Source organism: Triticum urartu, chromosome 5A (genome assembly GCF_056163025.1).
Source record: "Triticum urartu cultivar PI428250 chromosome 5A, HENAU_Tu73, whole genome shotgun sequence".
NCBI lineage: Eukaryota > Viridiplantae > Streptophyta > Magnoliopsida > Poales > Poaceae > Triticum > Triticum urartu.
This window is the reverse complement of record NC_141877.1, coordinates 5,101,606-5,124,994: the sequence shown is the minus strand read 5'-3', so window position 1 is coordinate 5,124,994 and position 23,389 is coordinate 5,101,606. Positions and strand designations below refer to the sequence as shown.

At 47.0% G+C, this 23,389-nt stretch overlaps 3 protein-coding genes across 5 annotated transcripts; 2 read left to right on the top strand and 1 right to left on the bottom strand.

Moving 5' to 3' along the window:
* Positions 1–9,169, top strand: LOC125529125 (uncharacterized). Of its 3 annotated transcripts, none has more exons than XM_087525229.1 (5): positions 6,516–6,774; positions 6,988–7,064; positions 7,615–7,949; positions 8,052–8,259; positions 8,774–9,169. In XM_087525229.1, exons 1-5 carry the CDS (start codon positions 6,620–6,622, stop codon positions 8,896–8,898), a joined length of 900 nt encoding a protein of 299 aa, XP_087381355.1. In that variant the 5' UTR covers positions 6,516–6,619; the 3' UTR covers positions 8,899–9,169. The 3 variants fall into 3 exon arrangements, with proteins under 3 accessions (XP_087381353.1, XP_087381355.1, XP_087381354.1); XM_087525228.1 differs by having other exon boundaries at positions 6,518–6,774; positions 6,988–7,037; positions 7,628–7,949; XM_087525227.1 differs by lacking the exons at positions 6,516–6,774; positions 6,988–7,064 and adding an exon at positions 1–358 and having other exon boundaries at positions 7,628–7,949.
* A 1,794-nt stretch (positions 9,170–10,963) lies between these two features.
* On the bottom strand, positions 10,964–11,964 carry LOC147967346 (putative B3 domain-containing protein Os04g0347400). The gene is made up of 2 exons (XM_087523105.1): positions 11,893–11,964; positions 10,964–11,794 (listed from the first exon to the last, which is right to left on the bottom strand). Exons 1-2 carry the CDS (start codon positions 11,962–11,964, stop codon positions 11,051–11,053), a joined length of 816 nt encoding a protein of 271 aa, XP_087379231.1. The 3' UTR covers positions 10,964–11,050.
* A 6,682-nt stretch (positions 11,965–18,646) lies between these two features.
* Positions 18,647–21,744, top strand: LOC147967345 (cation/H(+) antiporter 28-like). Its single transcript, XM_087525226.1, has 2 exons — positions 18,647–19,084; positions 19,252–21,744. Exons 1-2 carry the CDS (start codon positions 18,941–18,943, stop codon positions 21,559–21,561), a joined length of 2,454 nt encoding a protein of 817 aa, XP_087381352.1. The 5' UTR covers positions 18,647–18,940; the 3' UTR covers positions 21,562–21,744.
* The last annotated feature ends 1,645 nt before the right edge of the window (positions 21,745–23,389 follow it).

The window sequence follows — 23,389 nt, the reverse complement described above, 5'->3', positions numbered from 1 at the left end:
CCGTTCGTTCGCCGGCCCGCTCTCCTCCTTCGTTCGTTCGCCACTGTCCTGCTTCATTCTGTTCGATTCGTTTGGAGACTAGTACAGTCCTACCTAGTACATCTGATTTCGGATTCCACTCACATCCGAGAACAATCAATCTCCTACGGTTCTGAGTGAAATTTTGCGAAAGAACTAGAATTAATCATTGGTTTCATAGATTGTGCGGACGGCTCTGCTTCCGTTGTTCACTCTGGTAATTCTGAATTATTGGCATGTTGTGGTTCAGGCACAAGGAGAATTTGCCAGAGGAGCCAAAGCAACACCATCCTGCTCAAGCTGCACTCTCATCCGCTGCTTCCAGGGGGAGGTACGCAAGGTAAAACAAAAAAGACTCTCTCTCTCTCTGTGTGTTCAATATCATTTTGGGTATGAAATGTGATTGCGGCCTTGCAGAGTCGGTAACTTAAATCCCCTCAGGTTGCCAATATCAAGCCCATTGCAAACTACTCTTTTCATGGTTACTTGAAATTTTCTTCTTGCACTGCCAGCTGCATTGATCATGGGCTAAGGATTGTACTGAACCTATCCGTTCCGAAAAATAATAACATCACAACTGCTCAGAAGCTCAGATTGACAGTAGCAGCTGTCATCCATTCCTGACAGCTGTTTAATTCGTGATGTCAAATTTGAATTTGAAATAAACCATGCAAGTTTTTGATTTCCTGTAACCGGTTTCTAACAAACTATGCATGCATCTCTCAGAGATAACACACCAACACTTCATAACAGTAAAAATGGAAAAACGATACTGGTAACTTTAATTTTGAGTGGTAGAGCGTGCCGTATGGTCTTTGATCATTCGTATGACATGATCATAATTTGTCGATGCATCAGGAGTCGAGCTGGGTGGGCTTCCAAGGAGAGGAGTACCCCATGCATCAGGAACCAAGCTGCCTGTGCTTCCAAGGAGAGGAGCACTCCTGAAGGTGTCAACATGGAGGAACATGGATTTAGGTTTCGGTTCACTTTCCCTCAACCCAAATATGAGTACGGCACCCTGGATTTCGGTGAGGACGATGACGATGAGTGTTTACCGAGGCAGCGGAAACCTCCGGAGGTAAGGAATGCACTCCGTGAGAAGAGAGTCGCGTTTCGGCAAAAGGCCGCGCTCCTCCATGCCAAGGTAGCTCTGCGTAAATACAACAGAGCAAACAGCACCAAGGTCTCTCTCTCTCTCTGCGTAAGTGTGTGTGTTAACCCGGAGTTCTATGTTGTGACTGTACCTTTTCATCTTCTTTTTTTCTCAGTTTGAGCTGGTGGAGGTACGAGTGATCCGTCAGTTTTGGGAGTTTGGAGGGGGCTGCATCCATTACAACTTCACAGCTAAACAAGAGGATCATCATTCTGCTGATGACGACAACACCAAGCTCTTCTTCTCTGAGGTTGACTCCCCTTTCCATGGCGAGAATGATGTGCTTCTGTGCTGCATTGTTGGGGAAAATGGTAATGGTACGTACTTGCTACAGAGATTCTAATTTATGTATATATATATATATATATATATATATATATATATATATATATATATATGCAATTCCTTCTTTTTCCTTGTCCTGAGTATTTTAATTTCCCAGACCACATCCTGGATACAAGATGTCCATGCAATAAACTCGTTGAAACTAGTACGATCCTTGTGATTTTGCATGACTTTCCTGCAGTGAATAGTGTTACCTTTCACAATTGTAACATCCTGCAAATGGAATGAACGTTCGTTGAAACTGTCAGTTATTTCTCTACATTATATGTCCCTGCTGCTTAATGGATGTAAATATGCATGCTATCTATATTTTCAGAAGTCCAGAGTAGCATGTAATCGTAAGGTTTTGGGTTAGCTGCAATCTATTTTGTTTATTCGTGTTAATATTTGTCTGACTCTTTTTTTGTGTGTGTTTGTTTTCTAGGGCATTGCTACGGCTGCGAAGGTTTCAAGCCAACCGTTGTTCACCCTAGTAGCCAAGCATATGGCGGCGGTAGTAGTACGTGCATTGATTTTGCTGGTTCAGACGGCAGCTCAGAGAGTGATTAATACGCAAAATCTTGCGGTAGCTGAACTCGGTGGTTGGATTTGGCTTGCATGACTAATCTTCCAGTGTATTCTGTCTTAGCTCTTCTTGCCAAGAAAATTGCTCTTCTGGTGGATAACTGGTTAATGCCTTGCCAAGAAAATTATTTTTATGAATCAACATGAACGCATTTTTATGTTCTAACCATTTATCTTTAATTTATCAATAATTTTGGAATTTCAAATTAATTTTGAAAATGTTAAAAACATTAACAATTTTATAAAAATTGCTAACAAATTCCCAACAGTTGTTGAAAATTGTGAACAAGAAAATAACTAAACTCAAGAAACGAAAAAAATAAATCATCAAAAAAAGGAAACTAAAAATAAAAATAAGATAAGAAAAAAACGCAGCAACCATGGCCCAACGTGCCGTCAGGCCTGTTGGGCCGGCCAAGCATGCCACGTCGTAGTGTACAAGAAGAAAAACGGAATCTAGACACGAATGGTAACCTGTCCTGCTGGTTAGTGTGTTGTGTAATAGAATTGGAGGTTTTGAGTTTGAATCACACCGCGTGCATAATCTTTTGGAGATTACCAGTAAAAGAAGGATTAGGCGGACGAAGCTTATTTAAAATATGACCATCATGGTCTTTATTATGAAAGGGTACGGATTAATCTCAACCCTTCTTGTGTTTATGGAGGTCATACCGAAGCGGAATTGTAAAAAGTATATTGTCGAAATAATTAATGTCATCTTTGATCGCACCATGTCATACATAGCTTGATTACATCTACTCAAAATACTCTACCCTTATTAGTGTTTCTAGGAGGTGCAAGCTATAAAATATTTCTCACAGCTCATCAAATATTCGCTAAATTTGTAACTCAAATATTCTTTTCTGGAATTCAATTGTAGAAAAATAATTTTCTTGTTACAATAAATTCCACTTCATTCTGAAAATCTTTTGAAACATTTCAAAAGATCCAGATTTATGTCTCAGTTAGTAAATACAAATATCTACTTGAGTCATCCTTGAAGATGGATAAATCCACTGCTTGCGACAACACTTATTGAACTACATACATCAGTATGCATATTTCCAATTATTTTGTTGCTCGTTCTTTATGGCATGTGTTTTAGTTTACTTCACTATTTGGATGAAAGTTATAAGTGTCAGATGATTCGTAATCATATGACTCCAAAGTCCATCATTATGGAATTTCTTCATGCGGATTTCTCCTACGTGACTAAATGCAGTGTCATACATATGTGGTATTTTTTTACGGGCCTTAGCAGTTGAGTTGTCAATTTAACCACACATGAAAGATAATATTTCTGCAGCAAAGTATTTAGTAGCATAGTAGTTTAATAGTTTTGATAATAGCAGTAACAAGAACAGTAACAATAGTAGTTTTGTAGTGATTCTAACAGCAGCAGGAGTAACTTAGCAAAGATCAATATGGGCAAAGCGTAGACATTGGATCAACGATGACTATTTGTGTTGGATGACATTCATCGGAATCTAGAGCGATATACAATAGCTTTGTTGGGGAATGTAGTAATTTCAAAAAAATCTATGCACACGCAAGATCATGGTGATGCATAGCAACGAGAGGGGAGAGTGTTGTCCACGTACCCTCGTAGACCGAAAGCGAAAGCGTTAGCACAACGCGGTTGATGTAGTCGTACGTCTTCAGATCCGACCGATCCAAGTACCGAACGCATGGCACCTCCGAGTTCAGCACACGTTCAGCTCGATGACGTCTCGCGAACTTCGATCCAGCAGAGCTTCACGGGAGAGTTCCGTCAGCACGACGGCGTGATGACAGTGATGATGTTGCTACCGACGCAGGGCTTCTCCTAAGCACCGCTACGATATAACTGAGGTGGAATATGGTGGAGGGGAGCACCGCACACGGCTGGGAGAGATCAACTAATCAACTTGTGTGTCTAGAGGTGCCCCCCTGCCCCTGTATGTAAAGGAGCAAGGGGGGAGGCCGGCCGGCCCTCTATGGGCGCGCCAGGAGGAGGAGTCCTCCTCCTAGAGGAGGAAAGGAAGGAAGAGAAGGAGAAGGAAGGAGAAGGAGGAGAAGGAGGAAAGGGGGCCCGGCCCCCTAGTCCAATTCGGTTTGGGCTAGGGGGGCCGCGCGCGCGCCCTGCCTCCTCTCTTCCACCACTTGGTCCATGAGGCCCATTACTTCTTCCTCGTATTCCCGTAACTCCCCGGTACCCCCAAAAATACCCGAATCACTCGGAACCTTTCCGATGTCCGAATATAGTCGTCCAATATATCGATCTTTACGTCTCGACCATTTCGAGACTCCTCGTCATGTCCCCGATATCATCCGGGACTCCGAACTACATTCGGTACATCAAATCACATAAACTCATAATACAATCGTCATCGAAACTTTAAGCGTGCGGACCCTACGGGTTCGAGAACTATGTAGACATGACCGAGAAATGTCTCCGGTCAATAACCAATAGCGGAACCTGGATGCTCATATTGGCTCCCACATATTCTACGAAAATCTTTATCGGTCAGACCACATAACAACATACGTTGTTCCCTTTGTCATCGGTATGTTACTTGCCCGAGATTCGATCATCGGTATCTCAATACCTAGTTCAATCTCGTTACCGGCAAGTCTCTTTACTCGTTCCGTAATACATCATCTGGCAACTAACTTATTAGTTGCAATGCTTACAAGGCTTAAGTGATGTGCATTACCGAGAGGGCCCAAAGATACCTTTCCGATAATCAGAGTGACAAATCCTAATCTCGAAATACGCCAACCCAACAAGTACCTTCGGAGACACCTGTAGAGCACCTTTATAATCACCCAGTTACGTTGTGACGTTTGGTAGCACACAAAGTGTTCCTCCGGTAAACGGGGGTTGCATAATCTCATAGTCATGGGAACATATATAAGTTATGAAGAAAGCAATAGCAACAAACTATCAAGTGCTAAGCTAATGGAATGGGTCAAGTCAATCACATCATTCTCCTAATGATGTGATCCCGTTAATCAAATGACAACTTATGTCTATGGCTAGGAAACATAACCATCTTCGATTAACGAGCTAGTTAAGTAGAGGCATACTAGTGACACTCTGTTTGTCTATGTATTCACACATGTATTATGTTTCCAGTTAATACAATTCTAGCATGAATAATAAACATTTATCATGATATAAGAAAATAAATAATAACTTTATTATTGCCTCTATGGCATATTTCCTTCAAGCTTCAATTCATCAATTCAATGTAGGCATGTATTCCGTATACAGTTATTTGTGCTTATAATAAGAGTTTTCCGTGGAAAAGGCAAAGGCAGAGGACAAACTGAAGCTGCAATTCAAGATCCTTTTCATGCGCATGCGGTCTTCGAAGCACATGATCCTTTTCATGGGTTTGACATACAAGAAGTTGCTTCACAACCAGCTGCAGCTAATACTAGAGAGAAGCTACCAGTAATGAGGGGGTCAGGTTCAGCAGGGGGGCAGATTCATGGAGTACTTCACTGCCAGTGGCAACCATTGAAGAAAATCCTATGTTGAAGGCTTTTTTTGTGAATGAAAAGTTTACATCTTTATGAAAACTGACTTGTAAATGTCAGGTTTATGTAACTAAAAGCTCAGACTTGAATGGATGCTTATGTTACATTACATATTTTGAGGGTCTAGGCACACTGACTTGTAAGTGTCAGGTTTAGGTAACTTAGGCGCATAACTATATGGATGCTTATGTTACAGCACATATTTTGTTCCTGTAAGACAACTTATGAAAGTTGCAAACTTCTGGATAACCACGGATATTGTCCGTTTAAGTATTGTTCTAGTCTTATATATGCTTCAGTTCGAAATATTTTATTCATTCTGTAGCTACTTTGATTAATTTCTATAGCTATTTTACAAATAAGTATCACAAACTTTGATTCAGTCCTGGCTATATTGGATCATTCTATAGTTTCTTTTGTGACGGTTTTGTAACTTTTGGTTCAGTTTTCATTGGTTCATATTCACGGATACACAACATGATGCATCGCTGGATTACACTGAAGAAAATGTGTAGCTATTCGTTGTTGAACTCTGAAGAAAGAAAGGACAAAGGAAGTAGCCTAAACTCGTTCGGGAGGAGCTCTGTACAGGATGGCCGACGGCGTGACGATGCCGCTGGGTGGACAAGCCAACGCTGACACGGAGGAAGAGGTGCTGGTGAAGGAGATGACGTCGGGACGGACGAGCCGGCGAGCTGCCGGCGACGAGCGAGCCGGCGAGGGCTTGGCTCTGGCTCGGGAGGAGACGGCATGCACGTAGCTGTAGGTGGCTGTTAGTACGGGCATCAGTTAGAGGATTTGGGTTGTGTGCGGTGGATTTGGGCTGTGTGTTACTAGTTAGCCCCAAAGTTGTGGTTTTGTGAAAACTTCTTCAAAAAATGAGGTAAAGTGTTATAAGTGCCTCTGAAGTTGATGTTGTGTGCAATTCACTCCCCCAAATTCCCCAATTAAACAAACCCTCGTTCGTTCGCCGACCTCCTCCGCCGTCCCCGTCTCCGGCGGCGCCACCCCATGTCGGTGGACGACTGCTCCGTCCCGTTCCACTCTCCTTTCCGGGAGCCGACCGCCTACGACCGCTGGGGGAAGAGCCCGCAACCCTGCTGGTCGCAGCTCGATCTGGACAAGTGCGCACTGGGAGGCTCGCAAGGGCGAGGCGGCGTCGACAGGTGCATCCTGCACTTTCTCAACCCTGCTACATTCATTCTGTTCGATTCGATTCGTTTCGAATTCCACTCACATGTGTCCTATCCGAGAACAATCAATCTCCTACGGTTCCGAGTGAAATCTCGCGAAAGTAGAATTAATCATTGGTTTCGTAGATTGATTGTGCGGACGGCTCTGCTGTAGTAATTCTGAATTATTGGCATGTTGTGGTTCAGGCACAAGGTGAATTTGCCAGAGGAGCCAAAGCAACACCATCCTGCTCAAGGTAAGAAAAAAAGACTCTCTCTGACTGCTCTCTGTTATCATTTTGTTTATGTTGAAATGTGATTGCGGCCTTGCGGGGTCGGTAACTTAAATCCCCTCAGGTTGCCAGTCCATTCCATTGCAAATTACTCCCTCTATCCCATAATGTAAGGTGTTTTTTGACACTACAAACATCTTACGTTATAGAACGGAGGGAGTACTTTTTTCATGGTTACTTGTATTTTTCTTCTTGCGCCGCTAGCTACATGGATCATGGGCTAAGAATTGTACTGAACCTATTCGTTCCGGAAAATAGTGATATAACAGCCGCTCGCAAGCTCTGGTTGACAGTAGCAGCTGTCATCCTCATCCACGCCTGGCACCTGTTTAATTCACAATGTCAAATCCGAATTTGAGATAAACTATTCAAGTTTTTGATCTCCTGTGACCGGTTTCTAACAAACTCTGCACGCATCTCTCAGAGAGACACACCACACTTCATCATAGTAAAAATGGAAAAACCATACTGGTAACTTTATTTTTTAGTGGTAGAGCGTGCTATATTGTCTTTGCTCATTTCTATGACATGATCATAATTTGTCGATGCATTAGGAGTCGAGCTGGATGGGCTTCCAAGGACAGGAGTACCCCATGCATCAGGAGCCGAGCTGCCTGTGCTTCCAAGGAGAGGAGCACTCCTGAAGGTATCAACATGGAGGAACATGGATTTAGGTTTCAGTTCACTTTCCCTGAACCCGATTATGGGGAGTATGGCGCCGATTTCGGTGAGGAAGAGGAGTGTTTACCGAGGCAGAGGAAACCTCCGGAAGTAAGGAATGCACTCCATCAGAAGAGAGTCGCGTTTAGGCAAAAGACTGGGCGGCACCATGCAAAGGTTGCCCTGCGTAAGTACAACAGAGCAAACAACACCAAGGTGTCTCCTCTCTCCCTCTCTCGTAAGAGCGTGCGTGTGTGGGTGTATTGTTTGTTAACCCAGTGCTCTATTCTAACTGTACTTTTCCAAAAAAAAATTCAGTTTGAGCTGGTGGAGGTACCAGTGATCCGTGAGTTTTGGGAGTTTGGAGGGGGCTGCATCCATTACAACTTCACGGCTAAGCAAGCAGAGGATCATCATCATTCTGCTGATGCCGACAGCACCAAGCTCTTCTTCTCCGAGGTCAACTCCGCTTTCCATGGCGAGAAGGATGTGGTCCTGTGCTGTATCGTTGGAGAACATGATAATGGTACGTACTTACCAGAGAGATTGCTGGTTTCTAATTTCTGTATATATATGCAATTCCTTCTTTTTCTTTGTCCTGCCTTACGTATGTGCAATTCCTAAAGAGTACTTTTTGCAGACCAAATCCTGGATATAAGTTGTCCATGCCATAAACTCGTAGAAACTATCAATTCTAGTGATTTTGCATGCCCTTCCTGCTACATAGATAGTGTCACCTTTGGCAATTGAACATCCTGCAAATAATATGAACCTTTGTTGAAACTGTCACTTATTCCTCTAGATCATATGTCTTGCTGCTTAATGGATGTAATCATGTAAATATACATGAAGAAGAAGTTAAGCAAAAATGGCATTTTTAAGACGCTCAAACCTGCTTTGTTAGGCTTCCAGTTAGTTATATGCATGCTATCTATATCTCCAGAATAGCATGTAATCGTAAGGTTTGCGTTAGCTGGAATCTATTTTGTTTAGTCGTGTTAATATTTGTCTGACTCTTTTTGTGTGTGTTTGTTTTCTAGGGCATTGCTACGGCTGCGAAGGCTTCAACCCAACCGTTGTTCACCCTAGCAACCAAGCATATGGTGGTGGTAATAGTACTTGCATTGATTTTGCTGGTTCAGATGGAAGCTCGGAGAGTGATTAAAACGCAAAATCTTCCAGTGGTTGAGCTTGGTGGTTGGATTTGGCTAGCATGCATGGCTAATTTTCCAATGTGTTCAGTCTTAGCTCTTCACGCTAAGATAAATGTACTTTGGTGGTTAATGCCGTTCTTAAATATCTTTTAGGAGGATATATTTTCAGTGAGTAGGTAAATAAAGTTAAATATGGACATGGAAAGTGAAACCCGAGTTTTTGTTGTATGTTATGTGTTACGGGATAATGTCATATTTTGCTCTCGCAACTTGATTAGGTTTGTTAGAAATTTTTCTTTATGTTTCTCTATGTAATTTCTTGAGATACTCGTAATCTCGTAGAATTTAATTCTGATTCTTGGATGTCATGTTGTTCTTCATTTAAGAATGCGTATGTTACTTCACTGTAAAAGAAGTCTTAAATGTGGGTTTACATAATGACCCCTCCTATCGTGGATGTTGCCCTACGTTATGACTCGTTGAAAAAGGTTTTCACCTTGCTTCATTGTTTGTAAAGCAACAACTGGACAACATGCAATGGTAGCCCACGCGCACATCAATCCTGCTCGAGGTTCCAACTACCATAGAACCACAAATGGCCAAACTAAGATAAGCACAAGAACTAAGGGGGCTCTCTTGATCCACATGATGAGCACATGTCTTCATAGAGCGCCTCGACACACCTCATGAAGCGGGGCATCGCTCCCAAGGCACGCACCTAGTGCCGAGTTTGGTGCTACATGATAGGAAGAGTTTGAAGGAGGAGGGACCGATAAAATGACATATCAAAAGAGAAGCACAACATCCTCACGGACGTCATCATCGTCCATGAGCAAGGTCATGCAAGACTTTTGTCGATGCCCCTACTAACCCTAGAGACCAACGTAGCCACCCACCACACACACCCAATGGACCTTGGCAAGTGGATGAAATATCAAATGATCCTTGTGGCATGGCACCAATCTCAACAACCCCTGGTCATGGGATGGCCTTCCAATCAAGAAGCACGTCGTTTAAAAGAAATTGAGAGCACATCGAGGGAGCACAGTGACGACATGAGGACACCATTGTGAACCTTGGCAACCCTACATACACAAGTGCACCACATAGAGGGACGCCAAGGAAGGGCGGCCGTGGCAATGGTGAGGCTATTGTCTGATCTAGAGGGAAGGGGCGCGGAAGCAACACCTTCAAGGAGAACAACACGACGTCAAGAGATGTCGTTGTTGCCTCTAATGACCAAAGCCTTATGCAACTTTCACTGATATCCCTCCTCCATAAGCACCGACACACGAAACCATGAACATCGTGGAAAAGCATAGAGTACGCCACTCCAATAAAACCTCAAGCCCTGGAGGCCCATCGAACAAATCTTGCATGCGAGGAGCACACCATGGGACCCCGGAGCCCTCTCCGACAACACAACAGCCGCCACCATAGCTTAGCCGCCATTGTAGGCTAGGCCCCTCCAGATCTGAACCCGGGGCACAGGCCAGGACCAAGAACCCACGGCAGCAAGTTGCACCCCATGAGTGGGTTGACAGCCGCCCGAGTCGCTCCTAAAGAGCGACGCTGGGGCGAGTTCCTGCATTATTGCTTGCAACTGGCATGCCTAATAGTTGTATCCTTACCAACAAAGAAAATAGCTCGCCATAAGAATTAGCTCTGCCCTTCTCCAGATGCTATGCATGTCATAGCGTGCCATATTTGAAAACATCGTTTTGCAAAAAAAATGTTAACTATATCTAAAAAATGTGAACTATGAGGCGTAATTTATTTGATGGAAGCACATAGTCAGCCACTACATTCGATCCAATTTTAAACTAATAACGCTATAAGGCTACAATTTATAGCCCCCAAATAGCAAGCTATTACATGATTAGCATCGTAGTGACCATACTTGCTAGTAAAACGTAGTAGTGTCAGCTCTCCCAATACGCTACGAAAGGGCTATATTTTTCGTTGATCCTTGCTCGGATTCAAAGTGAAATATCGAATATATCAGTTCCCAATGCATCCATACGGGTGAGTGAAATGAAATCAGAAGAGTTGATCCAAAATACAATTCCACAAACCCAAGCGAGTCACAAGGACAACATTACATCTTTTTTCTATCACGAATCACGAATCACGAATCAATAAAGCTCGCCGGCGATGGATTGCTCACGACGACGACGAGTCCCTGAGCACTTGCACTTGAACCACCTGATCGCCGGAGTTAGCTGCCGGCCTGAAGAGGCAGACGTCGGAGATCCTGAGGCCGTTGTCCCACGCGAAGCCCTCCCAGCCGGCCATGATCATGCCGCCCTTGCTGCCGACCCTGACGGACACCTCCCATCGCCGGTCGCCGCGGCCGGCCACGCTCAGCTCTGCGGTGCACGACTCGGCCCATCCCACGCGGGCACAGAAGGCCTTGGTCAGCTCCATGTACTGGAGATGGAACGGCTGCTCGATGCCCAGCCGGAGCGTCCCATCGTCCGACGACGACGGTCCGCAGGAGCCGGCGGGCGAGGCGGTGGCCGGCAAGAACTTCTTCCTCCTCTTTGTCCCGGTCGCCGGCAGTGGCGAGCGGGAGGGGGACCCCCCGTCGTAGTGGTTGTTGTCGCTGCCGTCGATGTTCACTGTGCCGCCACGCTCGCCGTCGAAGAAGGAGGTGCTGCAGCCGGACGTGTCGAAGGGCTCGACGGCGAAGTCGAGGTCGTCGAGGTGGTCGAAGACGAGGAGCTGGCCGGCGGAGAGGCCGCAGCCGGCGACGAAGCTCCGCCACCCCTTCCCGTCGAAGCGCAGGCCCGCGGCGCCGTGCCGGACGAGGCCCACGTGCCACGAGCGGCCCGCGGGGTCGCGCAGCGTGGCGACGGCGAGCACCGGCGGCCGGTCCAGGCGCGCCGCGAACTTGGGCGGCAGCGACTGCAACGGAGACAAATCGTCAGGTCATGTATAGCGCAGCACGCAGATCAGATTATGGATTGACTGATTAGTAGATTGGCGACGGCGACGGCGCTTACCAGGCTGGACTCGAAGGAGCCCGGCAGGAGGATCTTGAAGAACTTTTGCCGGCGTACGGCGGCGCCCTCCATGGCCGCCCGCAACAGATCCGCCGGCGGTTAGAGTGTCCCCCGTTTATGTCGCTGCCCTTCCGTAGTCCTAGTGCGTGATTATATAGCGTAGGGCTTAGACTTTAATTTCTTTCTTTATTCTCTTCGCTCCTGCCATAACACAGTCCACGGCTCGGGCTCGGGCTCGTCTTCGACTCCGTTACAGAAACAGGTCCACGGTTGACTTTTTTTTCTTCAGAAGTCTTCTACTACTTTATTTTGGTCCAACGGATTAAGATCCGACGGCCCAAGTTGCTGATTGTATGCCACCAGCCCTCTCCCGCCTGTCTGTTAGATTTACGGAAATGATAAGAAGCTGACGTCAGTTTTTTTAGGTTTTGGGTCGAACGTTCCTAACTATTGGATCAAAACATGAATCTTAGCACCCGTGAAAACCGGTCGTGTCATCATTTTCTTTTGTTTGGAAAAGTAAGGGGCGGTCGCGAACGGTGAACGTACCTTATCCGCCCACAGCCCGCCCCCCCCCCCCCCCCCCCCCCCCCCCCCCACTCACTAAGTTAACCATCACTTTCACTCGCTCGCACATCCAGCGGCAGATCCATCTCCCCCACGTCCACACCGGCAGCAACCGCGCTACGAGGAGCTCCGCAGCCCGGCAGCGACAATGGAGAGTGGCAGGTCCTGCAGTAGCCGTGCGATGAGTCCTGCAGATCCCGCCACGGCTTTGGCGGGAGAAACATGACAGGTCCCTGGCAGTGGCTGCCGAAGTACGAGAGCAAGCCACAATGGCGGCGGCATCGAGTGCCGCGAGAAGCACGACACGGCGGCTGACTCGACCGTGGGGGATCCGCAGACGCTTCCATGCGATCTCGGGAGAGGATGGGTGGTAGAGCTGCACTTCTCCGGCACAGCCATCTCCTCTAGTGTGCGCTCCTCCCGCAAGGATGCTGGCGGCTGTGCCTCTGACCAGCGCTTCGACCTCCTATTGGAGCCCATGCTTCACCTGGCCAACCGGTGCGTTTAGTGTTAGAAGGGATAGAGAGAGAATTGGTGGAATTGTTTGATGTATTGCTTGAGCCTCATGGGTATATATACAGTAGTATAATGATCAACTTGGAGTACAAGACAAGGTAGGGTAAGATCCTACGCTATCATATTTTTCCTAATAATTATAATACTCAACATCCCCCACAGTCACAATGGTAGCAACGCAGGCGGTGAGACTGGAGAAGCATCCGAAGGTAAGACGACGGAGATCCCCCACAGTCATAACGGTTGATGCATTGCGAAAGTTGTGGTTGGAGAGGAAACAAACGAGGTTGCTCAAGCAAGGTGGTAGCCCTTTCTGCCGATGTCGAGGTAGCCGAGAGTGTATGATGGTGTAATCATGGTCGATGTCAAGTTGGGGTCGCCTAAGTCGGGGTAGTCGTTGTGGACCGGGAAGAAGAGCGGCGGCGGCGGCGTCTAGGTTAGGAGCACAGCGACAGTGCTCGAAGTAGGCGAGAAAGAACCCGACGGTGTGACGAAGACCGGCGCGGACTGTGGCGTTGCCTTGCCTAGGAAGACAGCACGACGCATACCACACAGTAGTCGATGCACGTGGACGACGAAGTGGACCGGATGCCACAACGCTACAACCCGAAGGAACGATGCAGCGACAGCGTGCGAGTCAGGGCGATGGTGGGGAAGACCTCAGGGCGGCGCCAGGCACCATGTGCCATGCTCGCTATGGCCCGATGGGACGACACAGTGGCATCGTGAGGGTTGGTGCATCCCTGGGAATGGCCTGGAGCGGACGGCCTCGGGGCGGCGGCGGACTGCGGGGCGCGGCAATACGACCCGAAGTGGCGACGCAACGGCAGCGCGGGTCGCGGCAGCCATGGAGAGAACCATGGGGTGGCGACAATAACCGTGTGCCACGTTCACTATGGCACAATGGGGCGACGCTACGACAACATGAGGTTCAGTGCAGCACGACCTATAGCGGACGGCCTCGGGGCAGCGATGACCGTGGGCCGCGGCACTACGGTCCAAAAAGGCGACGCAACAGCAGGCGCACGGATCGGTGCAGCCGCAGGATGAACCATAGGGGCGGCGCTATGGTCCGATGAGGCGACACAACGGCAGACCATTGCTCGATTAGTGAAGAGGCGCGCGTACTCGACAACACTCTTCACCGAATTTAACATAGGCACCGACGTGTGGTTGATCAAACCGGACGACATACATCAGATGGCCGGACATAGCAGAAGCGTGCAGGGAGAATATCACATCATATCATCATTCAAGTGCCACATGTTACCAGTTTAAAATTTTCAATTTTAAACATTGAAAAAGTTGAAAAAATTCTGAATGTTCATCACATATGTATCCTAAAATATTTAGATCAAAATACAAAATACACAAAGAGAAACAAAAAAGGAGAAATCCAACATAAATATTGCCAATAAAGATGTGTATTTCACATTTTGATTTGAATTTTTTTAGGATGTAGACATATATGTGATGAACATTCACAATTTTTTTCAAATTGTTTTGACACATCTAAAATTAAAATTTTCAAACTGATATCGTGGTAGCATTTAAGTGATGATATCATGTCATATTCTCCCGAAACGTGCAACCGAGTATGAACACCCAGCGGTGCAAAGAGGCTGCGCTCGATGCGTGCGAACGCACTAGCAGCCCCAACCTGCATGAGACGCAGCATGCACAAGCAGCCAACATGCATGAGGCACGGCCACGCACGCGGTGTGGATCGACGCGGACGCTTTACAAAGGAACTCGCCCGTGCATGGGAATCGCGGGCGAGGACGAGAGGACCGATTCAGATCCCATCAAGATGATGAAGATGCCGATGTCCGATGAAGTGTATGAGCCTTGTAGACGACAGATGCAGGTGGGTGATACAAACCGATTTTAGATTAAGAAACCAAAAAAGAACACTGATTAACCGATCAGCAAGGCAGAAAATCTCAATCAACGGATCAAGAAAAAGACTCTAGGGCAGCCGATCAATACAATCAGCGGACGAACCCTAGATATGGGCAGTGCGGCCCCCGATGGCGATCTTGAAGATCGATCGCCCCGGGCATGGCGCGATGCGGAAGTGGCGGTGGCTAGGTTTTGGATCGAGATTAGGCTGATACCATGTTTGAAGGGATAGTAAGAGAATAAGAGAATTTTTTTGATCTATTGCTTGAGCCTCATGGCTATATGTATAAAAGTACAATAATCAACTTGAAGTACAAGACAAGGTGGGTAATATCCTACGATATCCTATCTTTCATAATAATCATAATACTCGACATCGAGGAGTCACACTCCGCGAGCTCTTACGCCGGCACGCCATAGTGTTCCGACCACAACATTGCCAATGGCGAGCCGTCGGTGGTCCGGCGCTCTCCGCGAGCTCATGTGCTGGCCCGCCATGACAAGGAGGAGAAAAACTGGCTGCGCTTGATAAGGAGAAGTAGCGAAATGTGCTCTCGATGAGCCCCTACTGTTGAAATGTATATATTGCATGTGTATTTCTTGTATAACAAGCCCTTCTTCTTTCTTGTATAGTCGAGTACGTGGCTCTTCTATGTACTTATATATACGTACATATGCACCTGATCAATATATCGTGAGTTGCACATATCTTCTACACCTACGACGGTATGCCATGGCCCTTCAAGTGGAGCAACAGAGGAATAGGAGTTTGGGATGAGCAGCAGCAGCGGGTGTCACCCGCTTCAGTTTTTTCATGGGTAAGATGATGCTTTTCTCCATATCTAATTTCAGTAAACAATTTTTGAAGGATACTCATGGCTAAGCTGCCATAGAAAAAATACGATGCTATCATCCTATAATTTGCTGTGTTGAAAGATTGTATCATGTACAAAATTACCATGCTAAATTTCAGATAAATAAAAATAGACAAACTTTTAGATAAGAATTTGCCATGCTATTTTACACAACACCGAAACATTTGTTGCCTTGATATATAACTGAATTTAGATATACCATGTCAATTTCAGTTTTTGCACAAATCCAATGTTCAAATTAATATACCATGGCAAATTTGTGTAGGGTCACATACTAATTCATATGCACTGAATAGATGACACTGAATATTTTCGCCATGGCAAATTCAACTTTCCCACGAATCCAAATGTTCAAACTAATATAACCATGGCAAATTTGTGTAGCATCACACATGGTAGATTCATATGGGCTGAATAGATGCTACTTAATGTGTTTGCCATGTCAAATGTCATGTATCCTATACAAAATTACTCCACAACTTGCCACGATCTACATAGTATCTTTCATTTAAATTTGCTACGTGACCTTGCGACATTTTTCAGAATTTGTATAGTTTTTGCCACGATCCCTGTTTGTACTTGCCACACGTCAAATTAAAGATGTTTTTTCTTACCATGGCAATTTAGCAATGTTAGCCATATTAGAAGTTAAGTTGTCTTGCAATGGCAACTTTTAGATTTCTTTTTTCTACATGACAAATTTTAAAAGATGAATTATTTTTTGGCCATGGAAATTTACTCTTTTATGTTTTAACCATGGCATTTTTATTGTTTCACCTATGGCAAATTCATACTCCATAGCATGGCAATTTTATTTTTTGAACCATGGCAAACTATTTGTTTGCAATTTTATTTCCCTAGTTCTCGAGGCCGGATATGGAGGAACCCTGGTATGTTTAGGATTGAATGACAATAGGATTTTACATTCTCTTTATAGGTTTATGTTAATGATCTTCTCGATATTGGGTGAAGTCGGCCATCCAACATATGTCTTGGTAGGGACCAACCAACGTATGTCGCCTGGGAGGTTGATCATGAAAGTCATTTTCTTGGCAGGACAGCTTGTGGAGAGATGCATGAAGCAAAAGTAGGACCAGCATATGGTGTTCGTTGACTCGGAGAAGGCCTACGATAAGATATCACGAAATGTCAGGTGATGGGTCTTGAAGAAATACAAAATCCCAACAAAGTACATTATCCTCATTAAAGACATGTGCGATAATATTGTGACAAGTGTTCGACCAAGTGATTGCGACACTAGTGACTTCCCTATTAAGATAGGACTACACCAAGGATCAGCTTTGAGTCCTTATCTTTTTTGTTTGATAACGTCACAAGAGATATACAAGGAGATATCTTATGGTATATGTTCTTTGCGTATGACATGGTGCTAGTCGATGATAGTCGGATGGAAGTTAATAGGAAGCTAGAGCTATAGAGACAAATTAACCTTGGAGTCGAAAGGTTTTATACTTGGTAGAACTAAAACCGAGTACATAATATGCGGTTTTAATACTACTAGGCACGGAGCTGCCCGATGGGCCTCAACTAATTAAGTTTGGGCCTCAAATTGAGCCTCTATGGTGTCTTGGCTTGGTGACGTGTACTATGACTATAAGGACTGGCTTAACCAGCGAACGTCAGCTGAGAAGCATGGCAATTGAGAAGCTTTTGCATGCCAATTTATATTGGTTAAGGATGAAAAGTTAGTTGGCAAGCATAGCAATTCTGACCAGTTCATTTTTCTTGTCAGTATTTGTCATGCTTCCAGAAGGAATATTTCATCCCTGTAATTAAAAACATAAATTGTCATAAAAAACATTTTTTTTGTCATGTGTTCGAGCGAACGTTAGCACAATAGTATTTCCGGAAGTGAGAACATGTCGTCGCTGTCACAGTGGTTAAAAAAATAGAACAACGCTAACGCCTACATGTGTGGTGGGAGCAAAACTCGCCCACACACTTTATAACACACTAACTGCGCCACGTCACCGCATGTATGGATGTGGGAATCTTTTTGGATTTCATTTTTTAAAATGTTTTATCTCTTAAATGAAAAATCCAATTAAAGATTTGTTTTCACCATTAAATCCCTTGTGACGAGATCTTTAAAACTAGATCTCATATCAATATATTTCGACGAATTTTTTTAGGGTTAAATGTTGTCATGTCTATTGCACATGAATTGCCATGGTGTTTACACTGAAGTTGCCATGATATGTTTCCGCTATTTTCTTCTACATTTAAAATTAAATTTTGACATATTATAAACAGAGAATTAAGAAACTAGACTTGCCATGAACCATAAACTAAAATTGCCATGATACATGCACTTAAAATTGCCATGGTTCATACAAAAATAATTTTCATGGTCAAAGTACTGGAATTGTCATCATCAAAATACTAAAATTGCCATGCTCTACAAACTACAATTGCCACATGGCAACTTTAGTTTAAGCACTATGGCAACTATAGTGTAAACATCATGGCAACTTTTGGGCAAGAAAAAATTTCGTCGAAACATATCAACATGAGGTCTAGTTTTGAAGATCTCGTCGAGACGGATTTAATGGTGAAAACATATTTTTAATTGGATTTTTTAATTAGGAGACAAAACATTTTTAAGCCGAAAACCAAAAAGATTCTTGCTTATGTCATCTGTTTTGACGTGACAAAATGAGTAACAATGAAGACGTGTAGATGATGTGAAAGATGTCACACGTGTGGGCATTAGTTTTTTCCAAACAAAAAAGACTGATGCCATATTTTTATAGAAGAAAATCTCTAAGCACCCACGGCGGAATAACATTTTCCTAAGTTGAGGATGTCGTGGCCGCCACCGTGGCAAAAAATCAGGGTGCTATATTTATCTGATCTGAATGCAGCAGGATATCTAGCAGCTCGCAAGTTTGAGAAAAGGGAAGAGAAAGCAGTTCGCAACTTCGCATGCAATAATCCCCCCGCAAAATGCTCTCTTCCACACACGCGACCGCTGCAATCTCTTCCGCTGTTCATGGTCAAATCAATCAAACGAGAGTCAATTAATCTTCCTCTGTTCTTCGTCGATCGAATCCAAAATAAAATAAAGTAGTTAGTTGGTACGCAGCGCGCCGCGTGGGCGTAATCCAAGAGGAATCGAAGAAGAGGATCGACCCTGGATTGGATTGGATTCAAGAGCAGCGGCCGCCATGGATTGCTCGATGACGAGCAGCGTGCTGTCGGCCAACTACAACACGGTGCTGTTCGAGTTCGGCGTCATCCTCGTCACCAGCAAGATCTTGTACGCCCTCCTCCGCAACGTCTACCAGCCCCGCGTCTTCTCCGACCTCCTCGTACGCCTCCTCCACGATCGCCATTAATTCCGTTTGTTCTCTCTCTCTCTCTCTCTCTCTCTCTCTCTCTCTCTCTCTCTCTCTCTCTCTCTCTCTCTCTCTCTCTCTCTGTTGGCGATCGCCATTGACATTCCTTTCCTGTCGTCATTCGTCAATGGCGATTGCAGCTGGGCATCATCCTCGCGCAGTTCCGCGTCCTCTCCATCACCAACGCCATCAGCCTGGTGTTCGGCAAGATCGGCGGCTTCATCTTCGCGCCCTACCTCTTCGCGCTCGGCGTCGAGATGGACCCCTTCTCGCTCCTCGACAGCCCCGCCGCCGACGCCGTCGTCGCCTACGCCGGCATCGCCTCCACCTGCGTCCTCGTCACGCTCTTCCACGGCGCCATCACCTCCACCGCTCGTACCCATACGGGCATCGTCCACGAGCGCTCCCTCCGCGCCTTCCTCGGCCTCGCCGCCGCGCTCGCCAATACCGCCTCCCCCGTCCTCACCCGCCTCGCCACCGACCTCAAGATCGCCAAGACCAACGTCGGCCGCCTCGCCGTCGGCGCCGGCATCACCTCCGACATGCTCACCACTCTCCTCATCGCGCTCGGCAGCATGATATGGCGCGACAGCGACGCCGACGCCGACGCGCCCTTCGCGCATCCCGTGCTCGCGGCGTCCATCCTGGCGCTTGTCGTCATGTCCGCCTTCGTGTCCCGGGCCATGGCCGATTGGGTGGACGGCCGCAACCCCGAGGGCCGGCGCATGCGCGGCTTCGACCTTTCCCTCGTCGCGCTCGTGGCCGCCACGCTCTGCTGGTTCATCTCCGTGCTCCACCTCGACATCAACATGGCCGCCTTCCTCGTCGGCCTCGCCTTCCCCAGCGATGGCCGCGTGTCCCGGCTGCTCGTCAGCAAGATCAACTTCGTGCTCTCCTCCTTCGTGCTGCCGCTCTACGTCGCCCATATCTGCCTCTCGCTCCGGCAGACCACGGACGACATCGAGGTCGCGGGCCTCAAGCCCGATGAGGGCCTCCGCGCCTACGTTATGCAGCTGCCCTTCCCATGGTGGAAGGTCTTCTTGGCCACCTCCATGGGCACGCTCGGCAAGCTCGTCGGCTGCACCGGCGTCGGCCTGCTCCGGGGCCTCGGCTGGCTCGAGGCGCTCGCGCTCGGCATGCTGCTCAACATCAAGGGCTACTTCCACATCTACTGTGCGCTAGCCGCCTTCGAGGCCGGCATCATCACCGACAAGTCCTTCATGGCCATCATCTTCGTGGTGGCGCTCAACGTTGCCGTCACGCCCATGGTGGGGATGGGGATCGCCTCCTGGGCACGCCGGAGCGTGCAGTGGCGCCTCATGGGCCTCCAACACCACGACCCCTCGACGGAGCTGCGCCTCGTCGCCGGCCTCCGCGGCCCGCAGGAAGTGCCGACGCTCGCGTTCCTCATGGAGTCGCTCCGGTGGGGCGCCGGCAACGGCGAGATCGCGTGCTACGCCGTTGACATGGTGCAGCTGACGGACCAGACGGCTTCTTCAATCGTGAAAAGCGGCGGGTTGGACGGCGTGACGGTGGTGGACGAGGAGGTGTCGGAGATGCGGAAGCTCATCGGCGAGGCGCTAGACGCGTACCAGGCGGAGTGCGGTGGCGAGGGCGGCAAGGTGAAGGTGCGGCGGCTGCTGGCGCTGTCGTCGTTCCCGGACATGCACAGTGACATGTGCATCTGCGCCGAGGACGCCATGGCGGCGTTGATCCTAGTGCCGTTCCACAAGACACAGTGCCTGGACGGCACCATGGACGGCGGCCACTTCGGGTTCCGGCTCGTGAACCAAAAGGTGCTACAACTGGCGCCATGCTCGGTGGGGATCATCGTGGACCGCGGCCTCGGCAAGCAGCATCGTCCAGACAGCACGGCGCAGGCGTCTGTGGCGGTGCTCTTCATCGGCGGCGCGGACGACCGGGAGGCGCTCACGCTGGCGTCCTTCATGTGCAAGCAGCGGGCCTCGGTGCGGCTCACGGCGCTACGGGTGGTGCAGAACGCGACGGCGCAGGCGCGGGCCAAGGCGCGCACGAGCCTCTTCGAGTCCAAGAGCAAGCGGCACATGCCTCTGGCGGCGACGACGACCGGGCAGGAGGAGCTGCAGGCGCGGGCGGACGACAAGTTCTTCGCCGAGTTCTACCGGAAGCACGTCGCCGGCAACAAGTCCGTCGGGTACATGGAGAAGCACGTGGCGGACGGGGCGGAGCTCGTGGCGGTGCTGCGGGGGATGCAGGGGGACTACCGGTTGTTCGTGGTGGGCCGAGGGAGGGACCGCAACTCGGTGCTCACCGAGGGGCTGGAGGAGTGGGCCGAGTGCCTGGAGCTCGGCCCCGTCGGCGACATCCTCGCCTCCTCGGACTTCTCAACGACGGCGTCCGTGCTCATCGTGCAGCAGTACGACGCCAAGAAGCACTACAAGGTAATCGATGAGGAGTTCATGCCCTTGTAATGCAATCGATTCCCTTGTTTCGTTATCCCACCTCCGTAGCCATATTCCTGTAACAATTTCTATCAAGCAGCTGTTCCGGATGTATTGCTGTTGTATAGTATAAGTGTACATTTTAATGTGGAATGGATAGCCTTTTACGAGTAATGCTAGATGTACGGGCGTTCTACAGAGGATTTACAGGCTCGTGGGGTGTGTTTGGTTGGAATTTGATTAAGAGGTGCGGCCCCACTAGTGAAAATCAGGGGAGGGGGGGGCAATTAGATTGGGAGTACCTAGAACTCATTTAGATGAGATATAATTTGGTCTCATTTACTTGGAAAACAAGAACATATAACATCCACGTCAGCACACACGCATCTTATAGCATCACATTCAATGGCTATAAAAGATGAATGAGACCAAATTATATCTCATCTAGATGAGTTTTAGCAAACTGATTAGATTAGGCCAAGTCCGTTAGAAGTTGCCCGTATCTTTAGCATTTCAAAAGGACCAACGGGAATGCTCGTAGGTGTCCGAACTGATACACGCAAAGTGAGTTGTAAAAGTCTAAGAGCATTTTTAGCAAATCATTTATATCGCAGATCCTTATCGCGAGTTTATAGTTTGTGGAAAACGAGTTCTCTTTTGCAGTTCCGCTACGCGGGGTTTGTTCGGCCGCAACCCGCGCGAGCTCGCAAAACGCGTGGTTATATTGGTGTAGAATATGATGACATGCTTATATTAGTGTAGAATTCGATGGTATGCTTAATTAGTTTAGTAATTTGTTGACATATTTATATTAGTGTAGAATTTAATGATATGCTTAGTGCAGAATCTGATGATATGCTTAGTGTTAAATTCAATGATATATGTAAAGTGAAATGTATGCTTTTTAAAAAATTACACATGACATACTCATTTATCATACATGAGCCCATCCCACACGATTGTGCTTTTACAATCATTCGTGATCATATGGGGCCGGGACACAAAACTTTTCACCCATGAAATCGTGAGCAGTTTAGGACGCCATCCCACACGATTGTGTTTCTACAATCATTCGTGATCATATGGGGCCGAGACACAAAAGTTTTTCACCCATGAAATCGTGTGCAATAGGGGACCCCCACCCATATGATTGTGCTTCTACAATCATTTGTGATCATATGGGGCCAAGACACAAAAGTTTTCCACGCATGAAATCATGTGCAACTGAGGACACCATCCCACACGATTGTGCTTCTACAATCATTTGTGACATGGGGCCGAGACACAAACGTTTCCACCCATCAAATCGTGTGCGATGGGGACCCCATCCCACACGATTGTTACAGGAAAATCGTATGTGATACGATGTCCGAAGCAAATGTTTCGTTCCTGTTAATCATGTGGGATGTATGGCAGATCTCACATGTTTAGTTCTTATACTGATCATTTGTGATTGCTGGGCCCATCACACACATTTGTTTTGGACGGATGGTGTGCGATATGGGGACTTATTTCACATGGTTATCCCGTAGTGTGTGTGATGCACATTTCTTATTGCACGCCATTGCAAGGCTGCGGTTCGAAACTGTGTTTGTGATAGGGAGTATTAGCCGTGTGCGATGGACGGTTCTGCACTAGTGTTGGGAATTTTTGAAATAAAATGAAGGATCATGTATGTACAGCAAACTCCAAGAAGACAAGTACATCTGTTTAGCAAAACTATGTACGTAATTCAGAAACGCAAATATGGATGAATACATAATACAATTTGATTGAATTTACACTAACAAGTCTATCTGATGACCTCCGCCTCCATGTCCGTCACAGCAATCACGTACGTCTGGAATATGAAGTGGTA

Excerpts from the sequence above, each read along its gene's own strand:
- LOC125529125 (XM_087525229.1), top strand. The coding sequence starts at position 6,620 with ATGTCGGTGGACGACTGCTCCGTCCCGTTCCACTCTCCTTTCCGGGAG. Across the intron at positions 6,775-6,987 it reads GGGCGAGGCGGCGTCGACAG|GCACAAGGTGAATTTGCCAG; the intron begins GTGCATCCTGCA and ends GTTGTGGTTCAG. Across the intron at positions 7,950-8,051 it reads ACAGAGCAAACAACACCAAG|TTTGAGCTGGTGGAGGTACC; the intron begins GTGTCTCCTCTC and ends AAAAAAATTCAG.
- LOC147967345 (XM_087525226.1), top strand. The coding sequence starts at position 18,941 with ATGGATTGCTCGATGACGAGCAGCGTGCTGTCGGCCAACTACAACACG. Across the intron at positions 19,085-19,251 it reads GCGTCTTCTCCGACCTCCTC|CTGGGCATCATCCTCGCGCA; the intron begins GTACGCCTCCTC and ends TGGCGATTGCAG.
- LOC147967346 (XM_087523105.1), bottom strand. The coding sequence starts at position 11,964 with ATGGAGGGCGCCGCCGTACGCCGGCAAAAGTTCTTCAAGATCCTCCTG. Across the intron at positions 11,795-11,892 it reads GCTCCTTCGAGTCCAGCCTG|TCGCTGCCGCCCAAGTTCGC; the intron begins GTAAGCGCCGTC and ends TCTCCGTTGCAG.